Genomic DNA, 22101 nt, shown 5'->3' with positions numbered 1-22101 from the left:
AACATTWWAAAAATCGGAAATGATGGCTGGATTCACAAGATGTTTATCTTTCATTTGCTGTATTGGACTTGTGATTTCATGAAATTATATTATATGATATCCCTGTCGCGTTAGGCTAGGCTATGCTAGTCAGCTTTTTTGATGAGGAGGATCCCGGATCCGGGAGAGAGAAGCGGTAGAGGTTTTAAACAATGCCACTTAATATAATGTTACATACCCTACATTACTCATCTCATATGTATATACTGTACTCTATACCATCTACTGCATCTTGCCATCTTTATGTAATACATCTATCACTAGCCACTTTAAACAATGCCACTTTTATATGTTTACATACCCTACATTACTCATCTCATATGTATATACTGTACTCTATACCATCTACTGCATCTTGCCTATGCCGTTCTGTACCATCACTCATTCATATATTTTTATGTACATATTCTTCATCCCTTTACACTTGTGTGTATAAGGTAGTTGTTGTGAAATTGTTAGGTTAGATTACTCGTTGGTTATTACTGCACTGTCGGAACTAGAAGCACAAGCATTTCGCTACACTCGCATTAACATCTGCTAACCATGTGTATGTGACAAATAAAAATTTGATTGATTGATTGATAGTGTCAAAGCTAATGGCACATTTTCAAAACGGTGCTTAATCCACGTTTGTTCTGGCTCTGGCCCAATCCAACGGTTTCTGGGACCAATCAGAACGGTTAAAATGTCTTTGTGTAAATGAAGGTACTCAGGTACTCAGGTACTCAGGTCCAGACTCATTGGGGAGAAGAAACTAACGTCCATGGGCGTGAAGTAGCGTTTGGCTGGAGGAAGGAGTTTGGGTCGCCAGGCAACTCGTTCATAGCTGTCTGTTGTACTTAGCAGTGTGACTGCCCCCATTTTGTGTTCAGAAAGAAAATCCCCCTGGCCAGGGCTAGCTAAGCATGTTTATAGATCTTGAAAGTACTCCTGCAGGAATGTACTGGTGGTGTCTAAAATATATCAACAACATAACTGCCACTCTCATAGAAGTGTATCCATCCAATTTGTTTTGGCCTTTGTAGTGTCAGTGCTTTTGATGCTCAATCAATGTCATATTTAAGCAGTTGTAGCCCATTTAAATTGATTGAATTGATTCTGGCTTTCTAAGGATTTTCTGTCTGATGATACAACGATACAGTACAAAGCTCTACAAATGGAACCCACAGGGACAGAGACGGCAAAGTAACGTTCAATGGTATCCATGCATCTTCTTTAATAATTGCCTTTGTTCCTAGTGATTTTAGATACTGCATATGACTGATTTTCAATTATTAAAAATGTTTGTGTTCCCTGGTGACTTCATTTTTGTTGTACAGTACTTAATTTACTGCAGTGGGCTAAATCAGTGTCACACCGAGTGTTTCTCGGTAGTCTTAAACAATTCTGAAAGACGACAACAACTCCTGTCAACCATTGATTGCATCAAGAAAAGACCAGACATCAACATCACCTTACTATTTAATAACAACTAGTCCACCCTCAATAACACCCACCTCTCACGCTGTCATTGTACTGGTTCCAAAATGATGCTGAGCCACACCAACAGTCAGTCAAAGGGTAATGGAACGGTGTTTGCTAGTAAGGCAGGCATCCCTGTACTACTGCAGCTGTACGCTCACCACTCCTTCTCKCCGCAATTTGACTGGTGATGGATAGTGTTTGTCCACACGACTGACGTTCATTACAGCAGATACATAGGCAGGGAGACACAGAGAGGTAGACAGCAGCAACCTGGCCCTCCTCTCATTCTCTCCACATCTAGCACTCTTTATTTTCCACTTGTCTGTCTTCATACGAGGAGGCATGAGAACACACCTGTCACACTGAGCTGGGTCTGTGCTAGGGGACAGGCACGGGTATGCTAGTCCAGCTAGTAGATTTAGGCCAACAGTACCTAATATTTCACATACCAGTAGGCCATTGTGGTATAGTGGTGGGTAAAGTTATGAGCAGTTGAAAGAGTTTGATATTTATTTACATTTTCTACCCCTTTTTTCTCCACAATTTCGTGATATCCAATTAGTAGTCCAAAACAGTCTTAGTCCCATCGCTGCAACTCCGGTACGGACTCGGGAGAGGCGATGGTCAAGAGCCATGCGTCCTCCGAAACACAACCCTGGCAAGCCGCACTGCTTCTTGGCACTGCTCGCTTAACCCGGAAGCCAGCCGCACCAATGTGTCGGAAGAAACACCATACAGTTGGCGACCGAAGTCAGCGTGCATGCGCCTGCCCACCACAGGGAGTCGCTAGAGCGCGATGGGACAAAGACATCCCGGCCGGCCAATCCCTCCCCTAACCCGGACGATGCTGGGCCAATTGTGCGCCGCATCATAGGTTTCCCGGTCGCAGACAGAGCCTGGGATCGAACCTGGGTCTGTAATGCAATGCAGTGCCTTAGACCGCTGCGCCACCCTGGAGGCCGGAATAGTTTTTTCAATAAAACTGATCTCCACGATAGGCGCAACAGCATTTGTTATTGTTTATGTTTTGCACATCATCATCTGCACATCTATCACTCCAGTTTTAATGCTAAATTGTAATTATTTCGCCTTTATGGCCAATTTATTGCCTTACCTCCCTAATCTTACTACATTTGCATACACTGTACATAGACTTTTTCTATTGTGTTATTGACTGTACGTTTGTTTATTCCATGTGTAACTCCGTGTTGTTGTTTTTGTCGCACTGCTTTATTTTTATGCTTTATCTTGGCCAGGTTGCAGTTGTAAATGAGAACTTGTTCTCAACTGGTCTACCTGGTTAAATAAAGGTGAAATAAAAAATATATATACATAAATAAAAATGTTTTGAGGAAATGAGCCTCCAGCATCATGATAAAAAAAAATGTACATGGGTGCAAGGATATCAGAGGGGAAAAAGCTGTGTTTGTTGTTTGAAGTAACATCTTGCTTGTTGTAATTTTGTAAACAGACATGACAGTTTTACTGCTATGGATTCCAGCTTTAATTTCAGGCATTTCATGTATTTCTTTGTCCACTTTGTAGGTTTTAATGTAATTACAACCTGGAACATTTGAGCAGTCTGGCACTGAACCTGTGTTGGATGAGACCTTGTGCTTCTGATTGTATTGGGGAGCCTGCTCCATCAATATCCACTCCTCAATGAGACACACAAGCAGACAAAAATTATGCTGTGGGTGTGTTGTTTGGCAAGGATCCAACAAAACATCTCTGCCTGATGTGTATTTCAAGATGAATTAAAAGCAGTTAATCGCAACACCCACATCCTTTGTGGACAAACACACGCACCATTTCTAGAAGCAGAGGAATGATAGATCTTCATATGCAATAATGCCACTGACCCCAATCCCCTGGGTGATTCATTCTGAGAGCAGGAGAAAAGATAAGTGGGAGCTGGTTGATAAGTGTTGTTTGGACGAAAGAAATGTGGGAGCTGGTTGATAAGTGTTGTTTGGACGAAAGAAATGTGGGAGCTGGTTGCTAAGTTGTTGTTGGACGAAAGAAATGTGGGAGCTGGTGATAAGTGTTGTTTGGAGAAAAGAAATGTGGAGCTGGTTGATAAGTGTTGTTTGGAGAAAGAAATAGTGGGAGCTGGTTGATAAGTGTTGTTTGGAAGATGAAGAAAAGTGGGAGCTGGTTAAAGTGTTGTTTGGATGAAAGAAAAGTGGGAGCTGGTTGATAAGTGTTGTTTGGATGAAAGAAAAGTGGGAGCTGGTTGATAAGTGTTGTTTGGATGAAAGACAAGTGAGAGCTGGTTGATAAGTGTTGTTTGGAAGAAAGACAAGTGAGAGCTGGTTGATAAGTGTTGTTTGGAAGAAAGACAAGTGGGTGGTGTTACTTGGCTTTGTAAGTAAAAGGGAATGCTTGTCTCTGTACCAAATACCAAGGTTTTATGCTAAAATAACCGATACACTGCGCAGCAGGCAATGGCAAATGTTGGGCTGGAAGGCACGCTTGTCTGATTTAAGCAGTGCTCAGAATTGTGAGTTGAAATGTGAAAATGCAGGTCTTTAGGGAGTCTATTGAGCAGAGGGTGATAATGCGCGAATCGAATATATTCAGTCATGCGTTCGTAGGCGTAAGAACCGGGTAGAGGTTTGGGAGCTAGAAGTACCATTTATGAGATGGATGGATTTTGTTTTATTCCCTCTTCATTTGTTATAGTTGGATTTAGGATGTGTGCATGCACACTTCTCTCTCAATACCCACTAGAATTATCCTCAGCTTGGATAGCTGGCGTTGACTCAAATGACCTGGGGTGTCATAAGTGCTTTTTGTACGCCAGCAGTTGGATTGCTAGCGCTGGGATTTGAGAAATGGGATTTCTTCTGCCAGTTGATTGTAAAATAAATGGCATTCAAAAGCTAAATGTATRTTGGCTTAGTTTTACTCACGGTGTACTCTTGTTCTGCTCAGAATTAATAGCCTTCTGAGATGCCGGTAAAGAGGCAGAATAAATAATTGTGTTGCAAAATGTTAAGCAAAGCTTTTAACATGACTCATGATGAAATACTGCCAAAGTAGCAGTAGTACAAAGCTTTTCCCACTTCAGAATGAAAGATGATTCTTAAAAACAAAGGTCAGAAATGAGCTCATTGTTGAAAGTAAAATACACATTGAATTAAATAAGAATCTCAATCTCCTCCAGACTATGCACCCTTTTTAAAGAGTAGGAAATGGGTAGCATAGAGAAGTCACAGAGGGGAGGTTTTTCACCCTTTTAGCCATTGTTCCATGCCAATGAACACATTTTTATCTTGATTACAATATTGTGGACCGCTGGGTGATTGACCTACGCTGTTAAATCACTGGCAGACAGATGTGTAATCTTGCATTAGCTTGGGCACATAATTGCACTGACTCCACCGCTGGCTGGTTAAAGCAATCAGGACTTAGCTAAACACCTACAATAGAACATCTATTGTAGCTATCCTCGATACTTCTATCATTTCTACTCTATATAAAATAGCTCTCTCTATTGTTTCTGCCTGCAGGACAGTGACCTGATCATGACCTTCAACATGTCCATGCACCGGTCCTGGTGGATGGAGAACGGTCCAGGCTGCAGGGTGACCCCGGTCACCCCCCCTCCGTCCTGGGCCCCGGAGGACCACCGCTCCATCCGCTCGCAGCTGTCGCTGGAGTACCAGTATGTGGAGGTGGCCCACAGCTCCCTGCAGATCCTCCTGGCTGTAAGTATAGTAGGTCTCTGGCTGTTTGTGTCGGCTGCTACCCACTACCCTCCCTCTCAGCTCAGCTCATCTCAGCAAGAGAATGGGATGGACAGCGCTAGGCTTTGGGCATGTGGGACTCTTTTTGTTGAAGTTCTACATGCCCTGTACAGTGACTTGTTTCACATGAAAAGGCTTTTATATTGCGCTATGGTGAACCATGGCATTCTGCTCAGAAATGTTCATCTTGGTTTCAGTTTAGTGAGGCTGTCTACCTGTGTTATGATAGATGAAGGAGTTAGTCGTGTGCACGGTCATCAATGCTGAGACATGCCAATGTGTGTGAAACACAACCCTAATAAGGCAGTGCTTAGCGAGCAGGCAAGCAAGACCTGAGCTGCATTATTTTGTCTCGTATTAATAGCTGCCTCTACTTTAGTGACTATGGTCTTGCGGCAATATTATAACGCAGAAAATAGTCAAGGGGAAAAATAACTCTTAGGCTTGGCGGCAGCTTTTAGTGGCTTGGCAGTGGGCCATCCCAGGGGATAGCAAGGGAAACGCAATTCCCTTATTGATGATTGGTTTTCCCTCCGTTCTCGTACAGTGCGTGTGTGTGTGTGTGTGTGGGTGGGGGGGGGGCATGTGTGTGTGTGGGTGGGTAGGTGCATGTGCGTGTGAGTGTGTTGTGTTGTGTGTGTATGTGTGTGTGTGTGTAGGGAAAACCGTCCCCAGTGTATCTTTATTTTTTTCTCTCTCTCCCGCCATTCGTAATTATAGTCCCCAGGCTCGCAGTGTGAGTGGGAAATTCCCACAATGCACCAGTATATTTCATAATGACTTAATGTATGGCGTGTAATTAGGGGAATGTGTTAATGAAAAAGAGTGTGGTGTTGCTGCTGTGTAAATGATCATGGCAAGGTTCCCCATAGATAGATCCCAAGAGAAAATGTTCTCTCTCCCAGTGTGTTAAAGACTGAGCGTTCTACCCAGCTAACCACCCGATACTTTATCTGCCTGGATTTAGAACTATTCTCAAACTCTATCAGCTCCCAACTGACACTGTGCAACCTATTTTGGATTGGATTTCAGGGCTAMTTCTCGGGTTTATAAGTTAGATCTCAATGTATTTTACTCTTCACATTGGAATCTTTTTCAGTCATGAACCTAACACTTGATAGGATGAAACAAACATTTATAGATTTTCCTAACCACTGTTTTTAATTAAAAAACAATTACATTTTATGTTTAGATTGTTTTGATTAAGAACAATCGGGAGAAGGTGGATGATCATATCCCTTTCGCCAGTCATATGCTTTGTCTACTGTAGTACAATTGCATTACAGTAACATCGAACAAGGTCTGTGCATTGAGTCTACAGTATATTCCACCACCTGTTCCTCCAATCTCTCTTGCGATACAGTAGAATGGACACATAACACAATTCCAAACACCAGTGAGAAATATGCTTAGAACCTGTCAGATATTATGTAGAAAATGGTTGGAGTTATTGCAAGTTCAATAACGCTTAGTCTCCTAAACACAGGAGCTGTTCCACTGGTATGGTGTCAGGAGAATGTCGGGTGCCAGGATCAATATGACAATGATTGAGTTAAGTTCTCCCTGAAACATCGAAGGGGAAAGACGGGTGTCTGTGTCAGCAGAAACTTTTAGCCGAATGAGCGGAGCTAGGGCTGATTTAAAGGACTGCATGGAGCCCAATAATACTACAATGGTTTGATAATTCTTTCTGATATTTCGGTGCCATCTTATACTGCTACCGACATCACTTTTGTCATTGCTTAACCATCTTATTTCAAATACTAAAATGTGCTTGGAGAGAGACCAAAACATTTTTAAAAGTTTAATATTAAAACKAATGGCCAAAGTGTGTTATGCTCTCTTATATAAACTAAAAGCTAGAGCTGAGAGTTGTTCTTGGTCCTCTCAGAGCACTAGTCTCTGCAGTGGAGTCATTTGGGAAGTGGTGTGTCATGCTTTGTCAGTATGACTGATAGCAATGAGCAAAACCTGGCCACAGTGTCCAGCAGCTACTATAAATTATGCAAATCATATACAAACATTAGCACAGCATTACGCATACCGGTATTCCCATAATACCTATCCAATGTTGCCATAATGCATTTTTATTGTTGTTGTCTTTAAGTAGCTTTTTATTAGCTTAGTGGAAAGCATTGGGACGAATCTAGAATCAATTTGCCAAATTACCCCCAATACTCTGGAAACGGCTTTGTGTGGTGGCACTGGAAGTCTTAGCGGCAGACTTCAAAATTGGGCTGAGAAAAATTCACAATAAGCATCCAAAACACACTCCTCCTATCTCAGACGTTTGACATGGATGGAAGACTGTTTAATTGTGTCTGGCAGCATGAGGCAACAATGTCAATTTTCCCCAGCACCTCTGATGGATAATGAATGGCTTTGTTTCCTCACATGAGAATTTCAGGGCTAGAAATGACTGGTTCATTATCTTTCCCCCAAACTGAATGAGTGGCTCTTTGATCTGATAACTGCAGAGACAAGCACCCTCCCTCTCTTCTCCTGTTCTCCTGTTCTCTCCTTCCCCCTCTGCCAGACAAGAACAAAATTGATCTGCAACTTTTGGTTGTCCCTCTTCTTTCATTGAAGTACAGTCATTTGACAGGGACAAAGTACCCGAGTAATAATTTATTATCTCATATTTATTAATGAAAATAACATGGGTTAACCTAATTCAGTAATATCTATGAAAATGGTCCACAATGAAAGGGCCTCCCTGTGTGAACCAAAATGATGAACTCCTTCTTTCCGTCCTGCTCAGGTCTCATACAGAGATAATTACAAGGATTAGAGAGGAAGCATCACAGAGAGAGTGTTGTCATTTCCTTGTCATGCACGTACCCACCATTTTTTAACATCTACCTCGTCTCTGACGGAAGACGTTGTTCCCTAAGTCTCATTGTTTTTCTATTACTGTCTTTTTTAACATCAGAGCAACAGAGCAGCACCTTGTGCTAATGAGGTTTCCCTCAAAGCGGAGAATTGATGTAGGGGCCTAATCCGTTCATTTACAACCAGCCTAGACATTAGTATGGCTGTACGCATCATTACGCCATGAGGAAGCCTCCGTCTCAAAGTAATTAAATAGAGTTGTGTCGTAATGAGAAGCCTGCAGTGGATGAGACTGAGAGAGAATTGGAATCAGTGGAGGATCTTTTTATGTTACTACTCCACTGTTCTCTCCTCTCCTACAGTCCTCCTTGTCTTTGTCTGATTGAAACTCTGAAGGACTTTGTTTTGCTATCAACATCAGACAGACAGGCCGGTAGCTACGGTAGATAATTAAGATGTTTATTGGCGCAGTGACCTTTTACCGGAGTAGTGTAATAAAGCCAGCCCAAGCTGTTTGCGGTGGGGTCACTGTGACACTGTCAACATGAGACTGTTGGGTTAGATGGCACTTAGCTGAGGGACCATATGTTATTTTCAGCTCTGGGGTTGTGAGATTCGGTGAAACTGTGGTGTCTCACTGCTCTTTCTCCACATCCCATCTACAATTACACTTTGTTCCCACCAGCCTAGAATGTTATTATCTATGGATAATGTGTTAATGTTCCCGAGGGAATCGGAGGGAAAAGTACTGAGAATCTCATATCAGTAAACATACTCTTGACTGTGTTCTTYAGCTCAGCAGTGGTCCACCATGCTCTGGGAGTGTAATCACACAGCACTGAGTGGGAGTTGAACCACTGATGATGGTTAACACTATGGATGTCCTCTGTCTCACCTTGGCCACCGCACTGTGGCGAGGTCCGGCCATTTTGCTATGCACCATCATCTGCTGCATGAACCTATTATTGTGATGTAAGCATTGAGGAGAAGATAGCATCATGGTGGAAAACAAAACTGTTACTGTACAGAAACCATCACAGTTTACCAGAGAAATATACAGTACAGTAATACTGTATGCAAACAAATACTGTAGACTGTAGGTCTCTGAACAACCAACCACTTTTTCACTAGCTTTGCTACTATGATAATTGTTTTGTCTATAAGAACGGCTGCTTGTCAATCATTATCTGCAATCAACCTCTGGGAGATGAGTGCAGGAAGACGTTGCTGTGTTGCCAGGCAGATTTCTCTGTTCTTCCTTCACACTGGGAGAGAGAGAGAGAGAGAGAGAGAAGCAGAGCGGCAAGGCAGTGCACAGAGCCACAGCAAAGGGCTCCAGCAAACGCCACCACACTACTGGGGTCTAGGGGAGAGCCTGGGGGAGAGGGGGGAGAGAGAGAGGGGCGGCCAGCTCACATGGCTGGATGAGCGGCTAAATGAGCTGTGTCCGGCATACAGTAGCATGGCTGATGCCTCAGAGGTCTGCGGCCGGTTTCTCTAAGAACAGCCAGTCGTGGAAGGTCATGAATCAGAAGAGGATCCACGTTCACTCTAACAAAGTTGTTAGCTGTGGAATGATGAGGCTCTAAAGGTATGACTAACTATTCTATTTAAAACATGTGCATTGACTGCATTTGGACAATGACATGGTTTAATGTGAGAGTAACCCTGATAGGAAATGTGAGAGTCAATGCCAGACAGTGCTGCTGTATAGCGGCTACTAAAAGTTGCACATATACAGTAAAGGCAGAGCTTCATAGAGCCGTAAGGGGACTGGGTCTGTACAGAAGAGCTAACTTGTCATTGATGGGTGCTTCCTATGACAGGTGCCATAGGACTACAGTATATGTAGCAGGCTGAACTCCTGGCTAGTACCACTTACTGTCAAATGTTAACTTTACAATTATGCCCATGCTCCCATATCCAGAGTGACATCTCACAGACTCACACACAGACGCACACACAGACGCACACACACACACACACACACACACACACACACCACACTCACACAACACACACCACACACACACACACACACACACACACAACACACACACACACAACACACACACACACACACACACACACACACACTGGAGGAGACAGCTCTTACTGTAGGAGACAGCTGTTGGAGTCCACAGGCCCCTCTACTCCATCACATCCTCTAACCCGTATAGACAGACAACAGGCATTCTGAGCCCACGGCCAGGAGAGACACTTTAATGAATGAGACTATTAAACATAGCTATGGTGATGTGCTTATGAGAATATTTTTAATGACACTTGTAATGAATCACACCTTGTTTAATTACATAGTGCCCTCTGACAGTACTGTTGCAGTGTATTTTGTTAGGTATTCAGAGTGGGTCTTTGAATGTGAGTGTAATTGTTTGTAGAAGAGCTTAGGCCTGGGTCCATTAGCTACAAGATTAAAGGGACGCACGGCATACCCATACGTATAATACATTCACCCATCACTCAGGCACTGTGAAAGACCCCTTGTTTAGTATTTGCCTGGTTAATAGTCGAGCTCTTTGCAATATTATTTACCCTGTTGATTAATTAGCATGACCTCCAAGTGTTTAAACAATGCCATTGCTGCTTTACTGTTGTGATCTATTCACAGAGTAGTGGAAATATCTTGCTAGTTTTATTCTCCATATGATCCCACCATTTTAATTTTAATTTATTTTCCTGTGGTTTGGCATTTCTGTCATGATGGGATGAGAAATTCTCTCTCTCTCCTTGTCTTTCTGTCTTCAGACATTCATTTCTATTCTGCACCTGAACCTCCCTCTCTCTCACTGCCTCCAATGTTCATTTCAATGGCTATTGTTCAAAGCTGTGTCTGGCGCGGATAACAGAATGGAAAGATGGGTATCTGTAAAGAAATCACTATTGAAGACCTGGCGGCTGGGCTCTGGGTAATATAAAGCAAACACTAAGGCCAATTTGGTCAAGTCATTTTAAGAGGATTGGAGGAGGTATCAGTCATGGTGGAGGAATCTGTTCCTTTGATGCACTGGTGAAGGAAAAACACTTTGCCTTCCAAATCTTCCAAGTCTCTGATTGAATCTCGAAGTATACGAATTAAACAAAAAGCAAAGGCCACAGTGATAGATGAATCCAGTTCATTTAGCCAGGATAGGTGCTTTGCTCAAATTGCCACATCTTTTGACAATCTGTTTTTCTTCCCCAAAGACTACACTTGTTTCATGCCTGTGCATGTATAGAAAGCTATTTTTTATGCTGTCAGTTCTGTGAATAGTGAATGCTTTAGCCCCTGGAGTAAAATGAATCAGCTTTGACAGTGGCCAACACCCTGAGGGAAGTGAATCAATTTGCCTCATTACATGTCAGTCCCTAAAGACCCACACAGAGACCATGGCCGCACAGAATTGCAATCTTAGACTAATTGTTGTGTTGAAACAGAGTCATGCTCAGCAAATAATTCAGCAGACACCCGTCAGTCTGGCTCACAACGTTGTTATCAGAGAGGCTTCAGTATCAATCTCAGGTCCCTTTCAATCTCTCTCTCTGTTCTTATTCAAAGCCTGTTTCTCTGTGTCTCTCTCTCCTGGCCCACCCCTGTCCTCGTCCTCTCTCTGTGAGAAGGGTTTGTTGTTGTGGAATAACGGCGTGGACCTGGGCTCAGTGACAGGAGGGCTGATATTGTCAGGATCTCTGACGTGTCAGAGCTTCTCATCTGATAAGCCAGAGAGAGAGCGAGATTGGCGGCGAAAAGGCGGGCGCCTATTTTTCAAATGTCAGAAATGATACGGGACGGTGCTTGATGGGACCCTGCGAGCTGCGAGGGCACAGTGTTTCATTCCACTGCTTTAATGACGAGAGCCCCCCCCCCCCCCAACGTCCATATCACGGAGCTGGACATGATGAGTCTGCCTCCACCCCACTGAGCTGATTATTACCAGGGCACAAAGTGGAGAGATAGCACTGCACTGGTGCTGCTGGGGCTCGGCCATCATTGGGAAAGCATTGTAGTGACACTGACGCTGTTAGTAGCAGCGTACAGCCTCGGTCACGACACAACATCGTCAGAGTAAAAAGAAATGGCTGTCTATCATTGTGACATGTAGGACATGCTGTGGTGATGTTTAGCTCAGCCGCGTGTGTTTTGACAAAGGGCATATTATTTGTAAGCTCTCCACTCTCACAATAGAGATATACTGTAATGTGTTGTGCTGAATCACAAACAGCCTTGGTGTATGAAGTACTGTATGTGTATGATGAAGATACAGTGTGTTGATACTGTATGGGCTGTATTTTGTGGAGCTCTAGTTACAGAAAGCACATGTTCTCTGGGGATACAGTTAGGGAATAAACATGTTCCTAATGTTTACTGTAGCATTATGTTAAGATATTCCGCTTAGTGTTAAGAAGGCATTTGACCCTGCCTATTTGACCCTGCCTATTTGACCCTGCCCATGTTATTTGACGTGTTATAAAATAACCATTACTTCTTGAGGGCTTTGGGAGGTCACATGAACAATTAGCAAGAAGTCACGCAAGCTAAGCACCAAATGGCTTATTTATCACCATGACCCTCCTATTTAGGGGAAAGATGTGAGATAGATTTTTCTGTTGTCAGACAAGTTATCAAGCTTCACATAGGTGCGTTACACTTTACAATTAGAAATACACAGATACTCAGGCACATATTGAGGTCAAAACTAGCATTACTGTAGCTTTACCATCTTCTCAGGCCGATATTAGCTGGCGTGCCATTCATTTGGAGACTTTAGGCTCAGTATACAGAGCAAGCATCTACTGAAGGCTCTCAGGGCTCAGTACATTATAGAGGGGCAATATGCCGGGTTGGTATTCAAACAGTATTTTGGCAAGATCAATGGAGAGATGTCTGGATGTATTATAGTAAACAAAGAGCAATTCTGCTCCAAGCTCATATAGTTGGCTTTTACAGCAAACAATCAATGCCTGGACAATGGCCACATAGTGATTGTCAAGTGATGGAAAAGTATCTCTGCAAAGCCAATAAGGTTAGCCAATAAGACCAGAACCAATTAAGCAGAGTTGTGTATTTTGAGATGCTTTGCCAGAGGTAAAGGACATTATCTAACCCACCTTGGGTCACATCCATCAATTCATTACTGTAGTCATGTGTGGGTGTGGGTGGAAGCAGCATCAATGTAGAAGGATATTATGGAATGTACCTTTAATGGTCTAGATCAGGAATGGGCAACTTTGATGGGGTGGGGGCCACAAAAAAACAGAACTCTAGCTGGCCGCTAGATTAATTTACCAATCCCCAAAAACAAATGCGGACATGGGATAATTAAGTGACTGCTGATGCACAACCAAATTTCCAATTATTATTCTAACGCTCAACAATAAGTTGAGACCTCGACTGAGTTCTAAAATGTGTTGTTGAAATTGGTCAGTGCGCCTACAAAAGGGGGATGGTGCTTCCAGTTGCCCGTCCCTGTAACCATGACCAGTGAAAATGAGAACAAATAGTTCTCTCCTGTGTGAGTTACCAACCAGTGCAAAAACCCAGTAAAGGTCATTCCACCGCAACCTTCTGTCAGTCAACATACATGCAACAACCATGTCACGTAACCAGCCTATTCCTGTTTCAATATGGACTCTTTGCCAACAGGAGTGCACAGCAAACGATAAAAGGCATGCTATAAAGGAAGCGATTTCTGCATTCAGTCCTATTTGGCCATGGTATGTTTGGCCTGGCTGGTGAGACTTTTGATGTCTGTCTCAGATGTATAAAGGAGATGGGAAACTGTATGAGGGGAATCATTGTCAAACACTTCACAAACATCTCTGTGTGCTTGAAGAGAGTGGGAGGAAAGCACCAACCATGTGTTTATTGTGCTGTTACACTGCCATGTCAAAAAGCGACTCATTCTCCCCAACAGTTAAGTGCCTTCACAATTGTGAAAGTGGAAAATTGGGTCTGATGTGTGTAGTTGGAGAATCACAGTAATCTCAGAGGAAGCAAAGCCTTCTGCCTTATATCTGATTATTTGGTTTGGTACCACTGAGACTGTGCAACAGCTATCCTGAAGTAAAAGAGCTCTCTCCTGGTAAAGAGCTCTCTCATTGATTGATTGTTATCTCTTTGGATTCTCTAGAAATAGTAGGGCAACCAAACAGGACATATAACATCATTAACGATCATTATGAATAATTGCTTTAGGGAATGACTTAATAAATATGACCTTTCAGTAGAGAGAGATGTGTTTAAACCACGTATTATTTCAACATTCAGTGATTCTGCTAAAGATGCATAACCCATTACTGTGTTTGCTCAAGAGATTCAGACTAAATGTTGAATAATCCTTCATATTAATGAATTTTTAACCTAGCGGCTTAATATTGATTGCCTGTTGCTTAGACATATTACTTTCATTTGTGTTATATGCTGTTTTCCAAAGCACACATTTGGCTTGGAATTTGTCTGGGGTACAGGCCAAGATACATGTTTCCCCACATACAGCTTTGAGTAGTGACCATCAGGCTTGGTTGAGAGTAAAAACTGAATAGTTTAGGGTTTCTTGTACATACCAATCAGATAAAAATGCACCTCGACGGAATGGTCTGGTTTGGTGGAATATCTCTTTACTGTGTGTGAGTTATGTTCTTACTTGAAATACTTAATGTTTCAATTTCTCAAAACTCTTTCAGGCGAGTTTTTTTTGTATTCATCCTGTCATCCTCTTTCTGGCAAACTGTGGCCATTGATATAAGAGGTAAACTTGTTTGAAAGCATTTATGATTCAGCAAGAAAGTTGGTAGAATTTATTGGACAGCGGTGACATTTTATGCATTCTCATTAGAATTTTGACTTGACACATTTTCATTTAAAAGCATGTGATTAATTAACCAATTGTATTGATTACAAAATGTATTTCTAATGACACAAATGAGGAAAGGAGTTTATCATGCGTCCCAAATGGAACCCTATTCCCTATTCCCTATATCGTGCGCTACTTTTGATCAGAAGCTGGACAAAAGTAGTACACTATATGGAATAGGGTGCCATTAGGATTCACACTCTATCCTCATCCATTATGTACAATGTTTTACACTACAACCTACAGTATATACATCTATCATTTGACCTCTTTGCTTCCTCTCCTCTTACAAAAAGATGGCCACCAGCTGAAGGCTCAGTAGAGAAGTCAAGGAGCTTGGCCCTTAGCTATGATTAAGGAAGTAAACGGTTAATTTAGCAACCGAACAAGACCAATGACAATGTGGAACTCACACAGCACAAGCTCAGGGGGTCTTTGCTGTGGAGCCCCTCCCTCCACCGTAGGGAGACTAATTCAGATGAAGAGCTGGGTGTATGTAGGTCCCCCAAGGAGGGTTCGAATGAAGACAACTGAATTGGTTTCTGTTCTAAGGTGGCAGATTACTAAAGACACAGAGGTTTATTCGGATTAGACCCAAGAATGGTCCCAGCTCACAGATGAAAGTCAGCCCTTTGTCTACATTACATGAAAGCTAATGAATTCCTCAATCTCTTATTTTCTAACGATTTTATCTGTCAAACGATGATTCACTGATGTATCAATGTATAAAAACATACACCAGGGGAAATTCACTTGTAAATACACTAATGAGTATATTCATATATTAGAATAACACAAAGTAGCTTTGGAAAATGTTGGCTAGTAATAATACTGGATTCTTACTGTGTACTGTGCAGATGAGATGTCTTTGATGGTTGTGGATGTGTGGGGTGATGCTTTGCCATCATTGAATTATCATGAATACATTTGCTCAGAGCCCATTTTCCAAATGTTCTCCAGTCTTTTGTTCTCAGTATGGGGTTAAATACTAGGGAAACATTTCAGCGAGGCTTTCGCTTGTCCTCAATCTTTCTGTGCTGTATTACACAGTGTGTGCAGGGCCTCATTTAGAGTGATGCATCAGTCTGCCATCCACAGCATTTACCCCCAACATCTCTGATTTGTGGCAAACAGAAAGCCTTGTTTTATAGGAACTGCTGAAATGCCACTTGGCTTTATTGTGATGAGTAATAAAACACACATCAGACCCTTAGTATACTCTGTAAATGCCTCACATATACAATCAGCACTTCCCTAAGCCAGGTCTGGTTTTACAAGAGTCTGTGTGCCAACAGTTGTCCTATTTAAAAGATTTGATGGAGTCAATGTACTTAGATGTTTAGCCTTGATGACATGTTGTAGCTTGCTTCCATTTCCTGGCGATGCAAYCCCAGTAAAAAGCTAAGGTTCCACTAAAAGGTTGTTTGATGGTGAAAGCTGTCAACTGCCAATGACCAGTTGTTGGCATGTTAAGCAGCTCCGGCCCAGTTTATAAACGCGAAGGACCAAGGCTACCTGCAGCGGGCCAGGGAACGCAGGAGGATAGAGTCAAGGACATGTGAATTACCTTATGCACAAGCTGAGCCGCACACAGTTTGAAATGGGAGTCTACGCCCGAACAGAAATAGGTTGAGTGATGCCACACAACACCAGGAAATGGATTAAACTATGTGATTTCGCACCACTTTTTATGAGGAGATAGGTTAGCTGGGAAATTACATCCACATCAATTACTCTATGAGGGACTTTTGAAGTTGCATTTTCCCTGCCGAGCTCTAATATTCGAGGGTGAAATAAAATATCTGAGTATTAATAAAATGTGAGGTTTTACTAGGCTAGGTTCCAGGATCTTTACACAAGCAGTGTCATGTTCACAGCACTAGACTTGGCACAGTATCCAAAATGCAATACCCCTCTGTATGATTCTGATATCAAACAATCAATATGAAACCCATTTTTGACAACAAAGAATATATATATTTTTTCAATGGTGTTTACTGTTGAGAATGTTTAGTCAATTGTTCCCTGGCTGAATTGGTACATTCTAAATGAATGGGCCCGTTCTGAAAACACTCCTCCTATAGTACATTGTCATGTCAGTTGAATTTCATAAGTGCTGCACAATTGAAAGTGGAGAGTCCTCTGTCTCAGCCTCAACACTCCTTGACCTTTGGGCAGTGATTTGCATGTGATCCATCCATACAACAGCACCTTTCGACTATAATAAGGCCAACATGTGAACAGTATCTCACCAGTGCAAAACATGTCACTTACTCAGTGTCGTGGAGGACACACAGTGTCATGGCTGTCAGCTGCACAACAGAGGAGACTGTGTCTGTTCATTTATAAGGCTCCTGATTCAATCAGTCTTTGAACAGTAACACAATCAGTCATATCCAAAGTCAACTGGACAAAGCTTCCTTTTAAGAGTGACGGTTATGAATGCAGTACAGATGTGTGTCTCACTGACTCTCGCCTAAACAATAGAGAATGACTGTGTTGTGTGTCTGTTCATAATGCTTGCGTTGAGAGCAATCATGCTCCCAGAATTATTCTCAATTATGAATGGTTTTCTCAGAAACTCTGCATGTATTATTCAGATTTATAGAGTAAAATTTTAACCAACCGTCAATAATCATCTTCACAGTGGAATTTCCTATGGAGTAAAACAGCTTGTGTATAAAGGAGCCTTTATCATAAGAATACCCAGGTTTATTTACAGGAGACAAATTAGGTTTACACCCTGTGACATGGTTCTAAACGAGATACCTTTGGCTAATCAGAGGAGCTGTGTGTGTGTGTGTGTGTGTGTGTGTGTGTGTGTTATTTTTTTGTCTGGTAATCACGCAGCAAACAAAAACAGCTCCTTTGTCTCACCTCCTCAGTGCTCCTGATGGGTAAAGTGTGCAGTGTGTTGTGTGTGTGTGTGTGGCAGGGCCGGCATTGTGTGTGAATAGTGTCTGTGTGAGTGTTGGCCTGTGCTCCCAGCCTACTGCAGAGACAGAGTGTGGGGCGGGCACATTATTCAGAGTAAATGAGAGCGAGACCTTGAGGTATTCCCAGAATCTTAAATCTGGGGTTGCTCAGATTTGTAACTGTGTCTGTTTGTGGCCCTTAGACTCCAAACAATGCCTGAATATGAGGACGGCACACCCATTATCCACATGGCTGTCTACAGTACTGTCTCGTGCCTGGCCTCCTGTCTGACTGAATCCTCTGTGACATTGAGAATGTCCATTCCTCTCCACACACTCACCACAGTCAAAACCCCAGCTTCCCTATCGCCCAATCCAATCAGAGACCTCCAATCACTGGCCTATGAAATTACAGGCCTAAGGAGGAGCGGGGGAAGAGAGTAATATTGTTGTGTTCTGGATTTTATTAGTGCCTAGAGCAGGGATATCTAGTATGCTACTGTATTTCTCTCAGGATAAGTCTCCAATTAGATTTCCTATGTTCCTATGTTCCCCTGGCTTTCTATTGTTATACTTAATCCACTAAATCTTCATATTAGGTGACACATTTTAAATACAGTCTCATTAAGAACCGCCAGGCCCACATTATTTGATACCGACCATAAAAAAATTTTTAGGCCGTGGCTGCGAATAGGGAGTTTTTGTCCCCTGCCCCTCTGGAAACGTATTTCTCAAAGCTACCAATCCGGATCGCGTTCTGCGCATGTGTTAATTTACACACACAATTCTTTCTACGTAGCTGCTGCTCACACTCAATCCTTCATTCACATTTCTCTCTTTACCCACCCTCTTCTGAACCATGATGATATAGCCAATGTGTCACGGACGTCGTCAGGGTGGAAATGACCGGACCAAGGTGCAGCGTGGTGAGCGTACATTTCTTTTTATTCATGAATGTCGCCAACAAAAACAAGAAACAACAAAACTAACGTGAAGCTGACAAGGGCTATACAGGCCACCAACACAGACAACTACAGACATCTACTTCGGTGGCGGCTCCGGTGCGGGACGCAGACCCCGCTYCACCTCTGGCTCCTCCCCACTTTGGTGGCGCCTCTGGTCTGGGGACCCTCGCTGCAGGCCACGGACTGGGGACCCTCGCTGCAGGCCCCGGACTGGGGGCCATCGCTGGAGGCTCCGGACTGGAGGCCGTCGCTGGAGGCTCCGGACTGGAGACCGTCGTTGGAGGCTCCGGACTGGAGACCGTCGCTGGAGGCTCCGTACTGGAGACCGTCGCTGCAGGCTCCGGACCGCGGATCAATACTGGAGGCTTCGTCCCATGGATCCTCATTGCAGGCTCCGGGCCATGGACCATCACTGGAGGCTTCGTGTCATGAATCATCACTGGAGGCTTTGTGCCATGGATCATCACTGGAGGCTTCGTGCCATGGATCATCACTGGAGGCTTCGTGCCATGGATCATCACTGGAGTGAGGAGACGTATGGACAGCCTGGTGCGTGGAGCTGCCACAGGGCTTACCAGGCTGGGGAGACATACAGGAGGCCTGGTTCTGGGAGCAGGCACAGGACTCACCAGGCTGGGGAGACATACAGGAGGCCTGGTTCTGGGAGCAGGCACAGGACTCACCAGGCTGGGGAGACATACTGGAGGCCTGGTTCTTGGAGCAGGCACCGGATAAACTGGGCCGTGGAGGCGCACTGGAGGTCTCGAGCGTAGCGCCTGCACAACCCGTCCAGGCTGGATGGTTACCTTCACCCGGCAAAGGCGGGGCGCTGGCACAGGACGCACTGGGCTGTGCAGACGCACCGGAGACACAGTGCGCAGAGCCGGCGCAGGATATCCTGGGCCGTAGAGACGCGCTGAGCCGGCACCATCCGTCCTGGCTGGATGCCCACTCTAGCCCGGCCGATGCGGGCAGCTGGAATGTAGCGCACCGGGCTGTGAATGCGCACTGGAGACACCGTGCGCTCCACCGCATAACACGGTGCCTGACCAGTACCACGCTCCCTACGGTAAGCACGAGGATTTGGCTCAGGTCTCCAACCTGACTCAGCCAATCTCCTCGTGTGCCCCMAAAMWTTTTTTGGGGGGGGAGTGGCCTCCCAGTCTTTTGTGCCAGCCCTGACCCTGTGTAATCCTGGGCCCTTTTACTCGCTGCCTCCGCCTTCCTCGCTGCTTCCACCTGCTCCCAGGGCAGGCGATCCTTTCCCGCCAGGATCTCCTCCCACGTCCAGGATCCTTTCCAATTCAGGATGTCCTCCCATGTCCATTCCTTCTTACCATGCTGCTTGGTCCGTTTGTGGTGGGTAGTTCTGTCACGAACGTCGTCAGGGTGGAAATGACCGCACCAAGGTGCAGCGCGGTGAGCGTACATTTCTTTTTATTCATGAATGTCGCCAACAAAAACAAGAAACAACAAAACGTACGTGAAGCTGACTAGGGCTATACAGGCCACTAACACAGACAACTACCCACAACTAAGGTGGAAAAACAGGCTGCCTAAGTATGATTCCCAATCAGAGACAACGATAGACAGCTGTCCCTGATTGGGAACCATACCCTGCCAAAACATAGAAACAGAAAACATAGAAATAAAGAAACTACAATGCCCACCCTAGTCACACCCTGGCCTAACCAAAATAGAGAATAAAAACCTCTCTATGGCCATGGCGTGACACAATGTCTCTGCCTCATATTTCTGAAGAGCTGGAATAAAAACCCTGAGGCGATTTGAACAAACATTCAAGGCCATTATGAAGGCTACAACCTTCTCTGTTTGTTGTAACAGATATTGCAGTTGCATAAGCACATTGCATTGGAGTAAAAACAATCTACATTTTGTGTGATATAGGCTAATCTTTGTAGTTGCTGCCATATCGTAGCCACTAGCCAGAGTTGCTGAAAAATAACACTAATACTTTGACTGCCTGTCTGCCTCCTGCTTAGCCAATGTTTGTATGATTTAAAAAAGTATATTAAATCGCTAAGTAGACTGTCTTGCTTGAATTTGATATGCTGCCTAGATAGCTGCATGTAACTCCCCACTTGAGTTTTGCATTGGGGCAAATGACAATCTGCGAGTTTGTACGAACATGTTGATCATGTCTTTTGTGTAGAACATGTAAATAGCTGCATGTAGACTAACTCCCCTCCTGAAAAAAGAAAGTGAAATTGTGCTTATGCCTAATAGCCTACGGAGAAATGGAATGCAGTAGTTGGATCATGTCGACAATGTCCTTTGTGTACAACATACATTTTTGTAGGCTACACCAGACAAAGGCGTTCATCGCCGATCAAGGAAGGAGAAGAGGCAGCGGAGGAGCTAAACACAGCAAAAAAAGAAACGTMATTTCACTGTCAACTGCGTTTATTTTCAGCAAACTTAACATGTGTAAATATTTGTATGAACATAACAGGATTCAACAACTGAGAAATAAACTGAACAAGTTCCACAGACATGTGACTAACAGAAATTGAATAATGTGTCCCTGAACAAAGGGGGGGTCAAAATAAAAAGTAACAGTCAGTATCTGGTGTGGCCAGCAGCTGCATTAAGACCTGCAGTGCATCTCCTCCTCATGGACTGCACCAGATTTTCCAGTTCTTGCTGTGAGATGTTACCCCACTCTTCCACCAAGGCAACTGCAAGTTCCTGGACATTTCTGGGGGGAATGGCCCTAGCCGTCACCCTCCGATCCAACAGGTCCCAGACGTGCTCAATGGGATTGAGATCCGGGCTCTTCGCTGGCCATGGCGAACAAGGACATTCCTGTCTTGCAGGAAATCACACACATAATGAGCAGTATGGCTGGTGGCATTGTCATGTTGGAGGGTCATGTCAGGATGAGCCTGCAGGAAGGGTACCACATGAGGGAGGAGGATGTCTTCCCTGTAACGCACAGCGTTGAGATTGCCTGCAATGACAAATAGGCAATTAAGGTCACAGTTATGAAAACTTAGGACACTAAAGAGGCTTTTCTACAGACTCTGAAAAACACAAAAAGAAAGATGCTCCTAGCTCATCTGCGTGAACGTGCCTTAGGCATGCTGCAAGGAGGCATGAGGACTACAATGTGGCCAGGGCAATAAATTGTAATGTCCGTACTGTGAGACGCCTAAGACAGCGCTACAGGGAGACAGGACGGACAGCTGATCATCCTCACAGTGGCAACCACGTGTAACAACACTTGCACAGGATCGGTACATCCGAACATCACACCTGCGGG

The 22101-nt window shown here is 43.9% G+C and overlaps 1 protein-coding gene across 1 annotated transcript in view; it reads left to right on the top strand.

The window, feature by feature from the left end:
* The window catches only part of LOC111954519 (sodium/potassium-transporting ATPase subunit beta-1-interacting protein 2), a 180629-nt gene that overhangs the window by 143278 nt on the left and 15250 nt on the right, over positions 1-22101 (top strand). The window contains exon 4 of the mRNA XM_023974309.2: positions 5019-5216. Within this exon, the coding sequence (XP_023830077.1) occupies positions 5019-5216 (198 nt within the window). The remainder of the gene's footprint in view (positions 1-5018; positions 5217-22101) is intronic.

The sequence above is a fragment of the Salvelinus sp. IW2-2015 genome, linkage group LG28 (genome assembly GCF_002910315.2).
Source record: "Salvelinus sp. IW2-2015 linkage group LG28, ASM291031v2, whole genome shotgun sequence".
Lineage (NCBI taxonomy): Eukaryota > Metazoa > Chordata > Actinopteri > Salmoniformes > Salmonidae > Salvelinus > Salvelinus sp. IW2-2015.
Note: the sequence above shows the minus strand (reverse complement) of the source record. Positions and strands in the feature narration are given on the sequence as shown.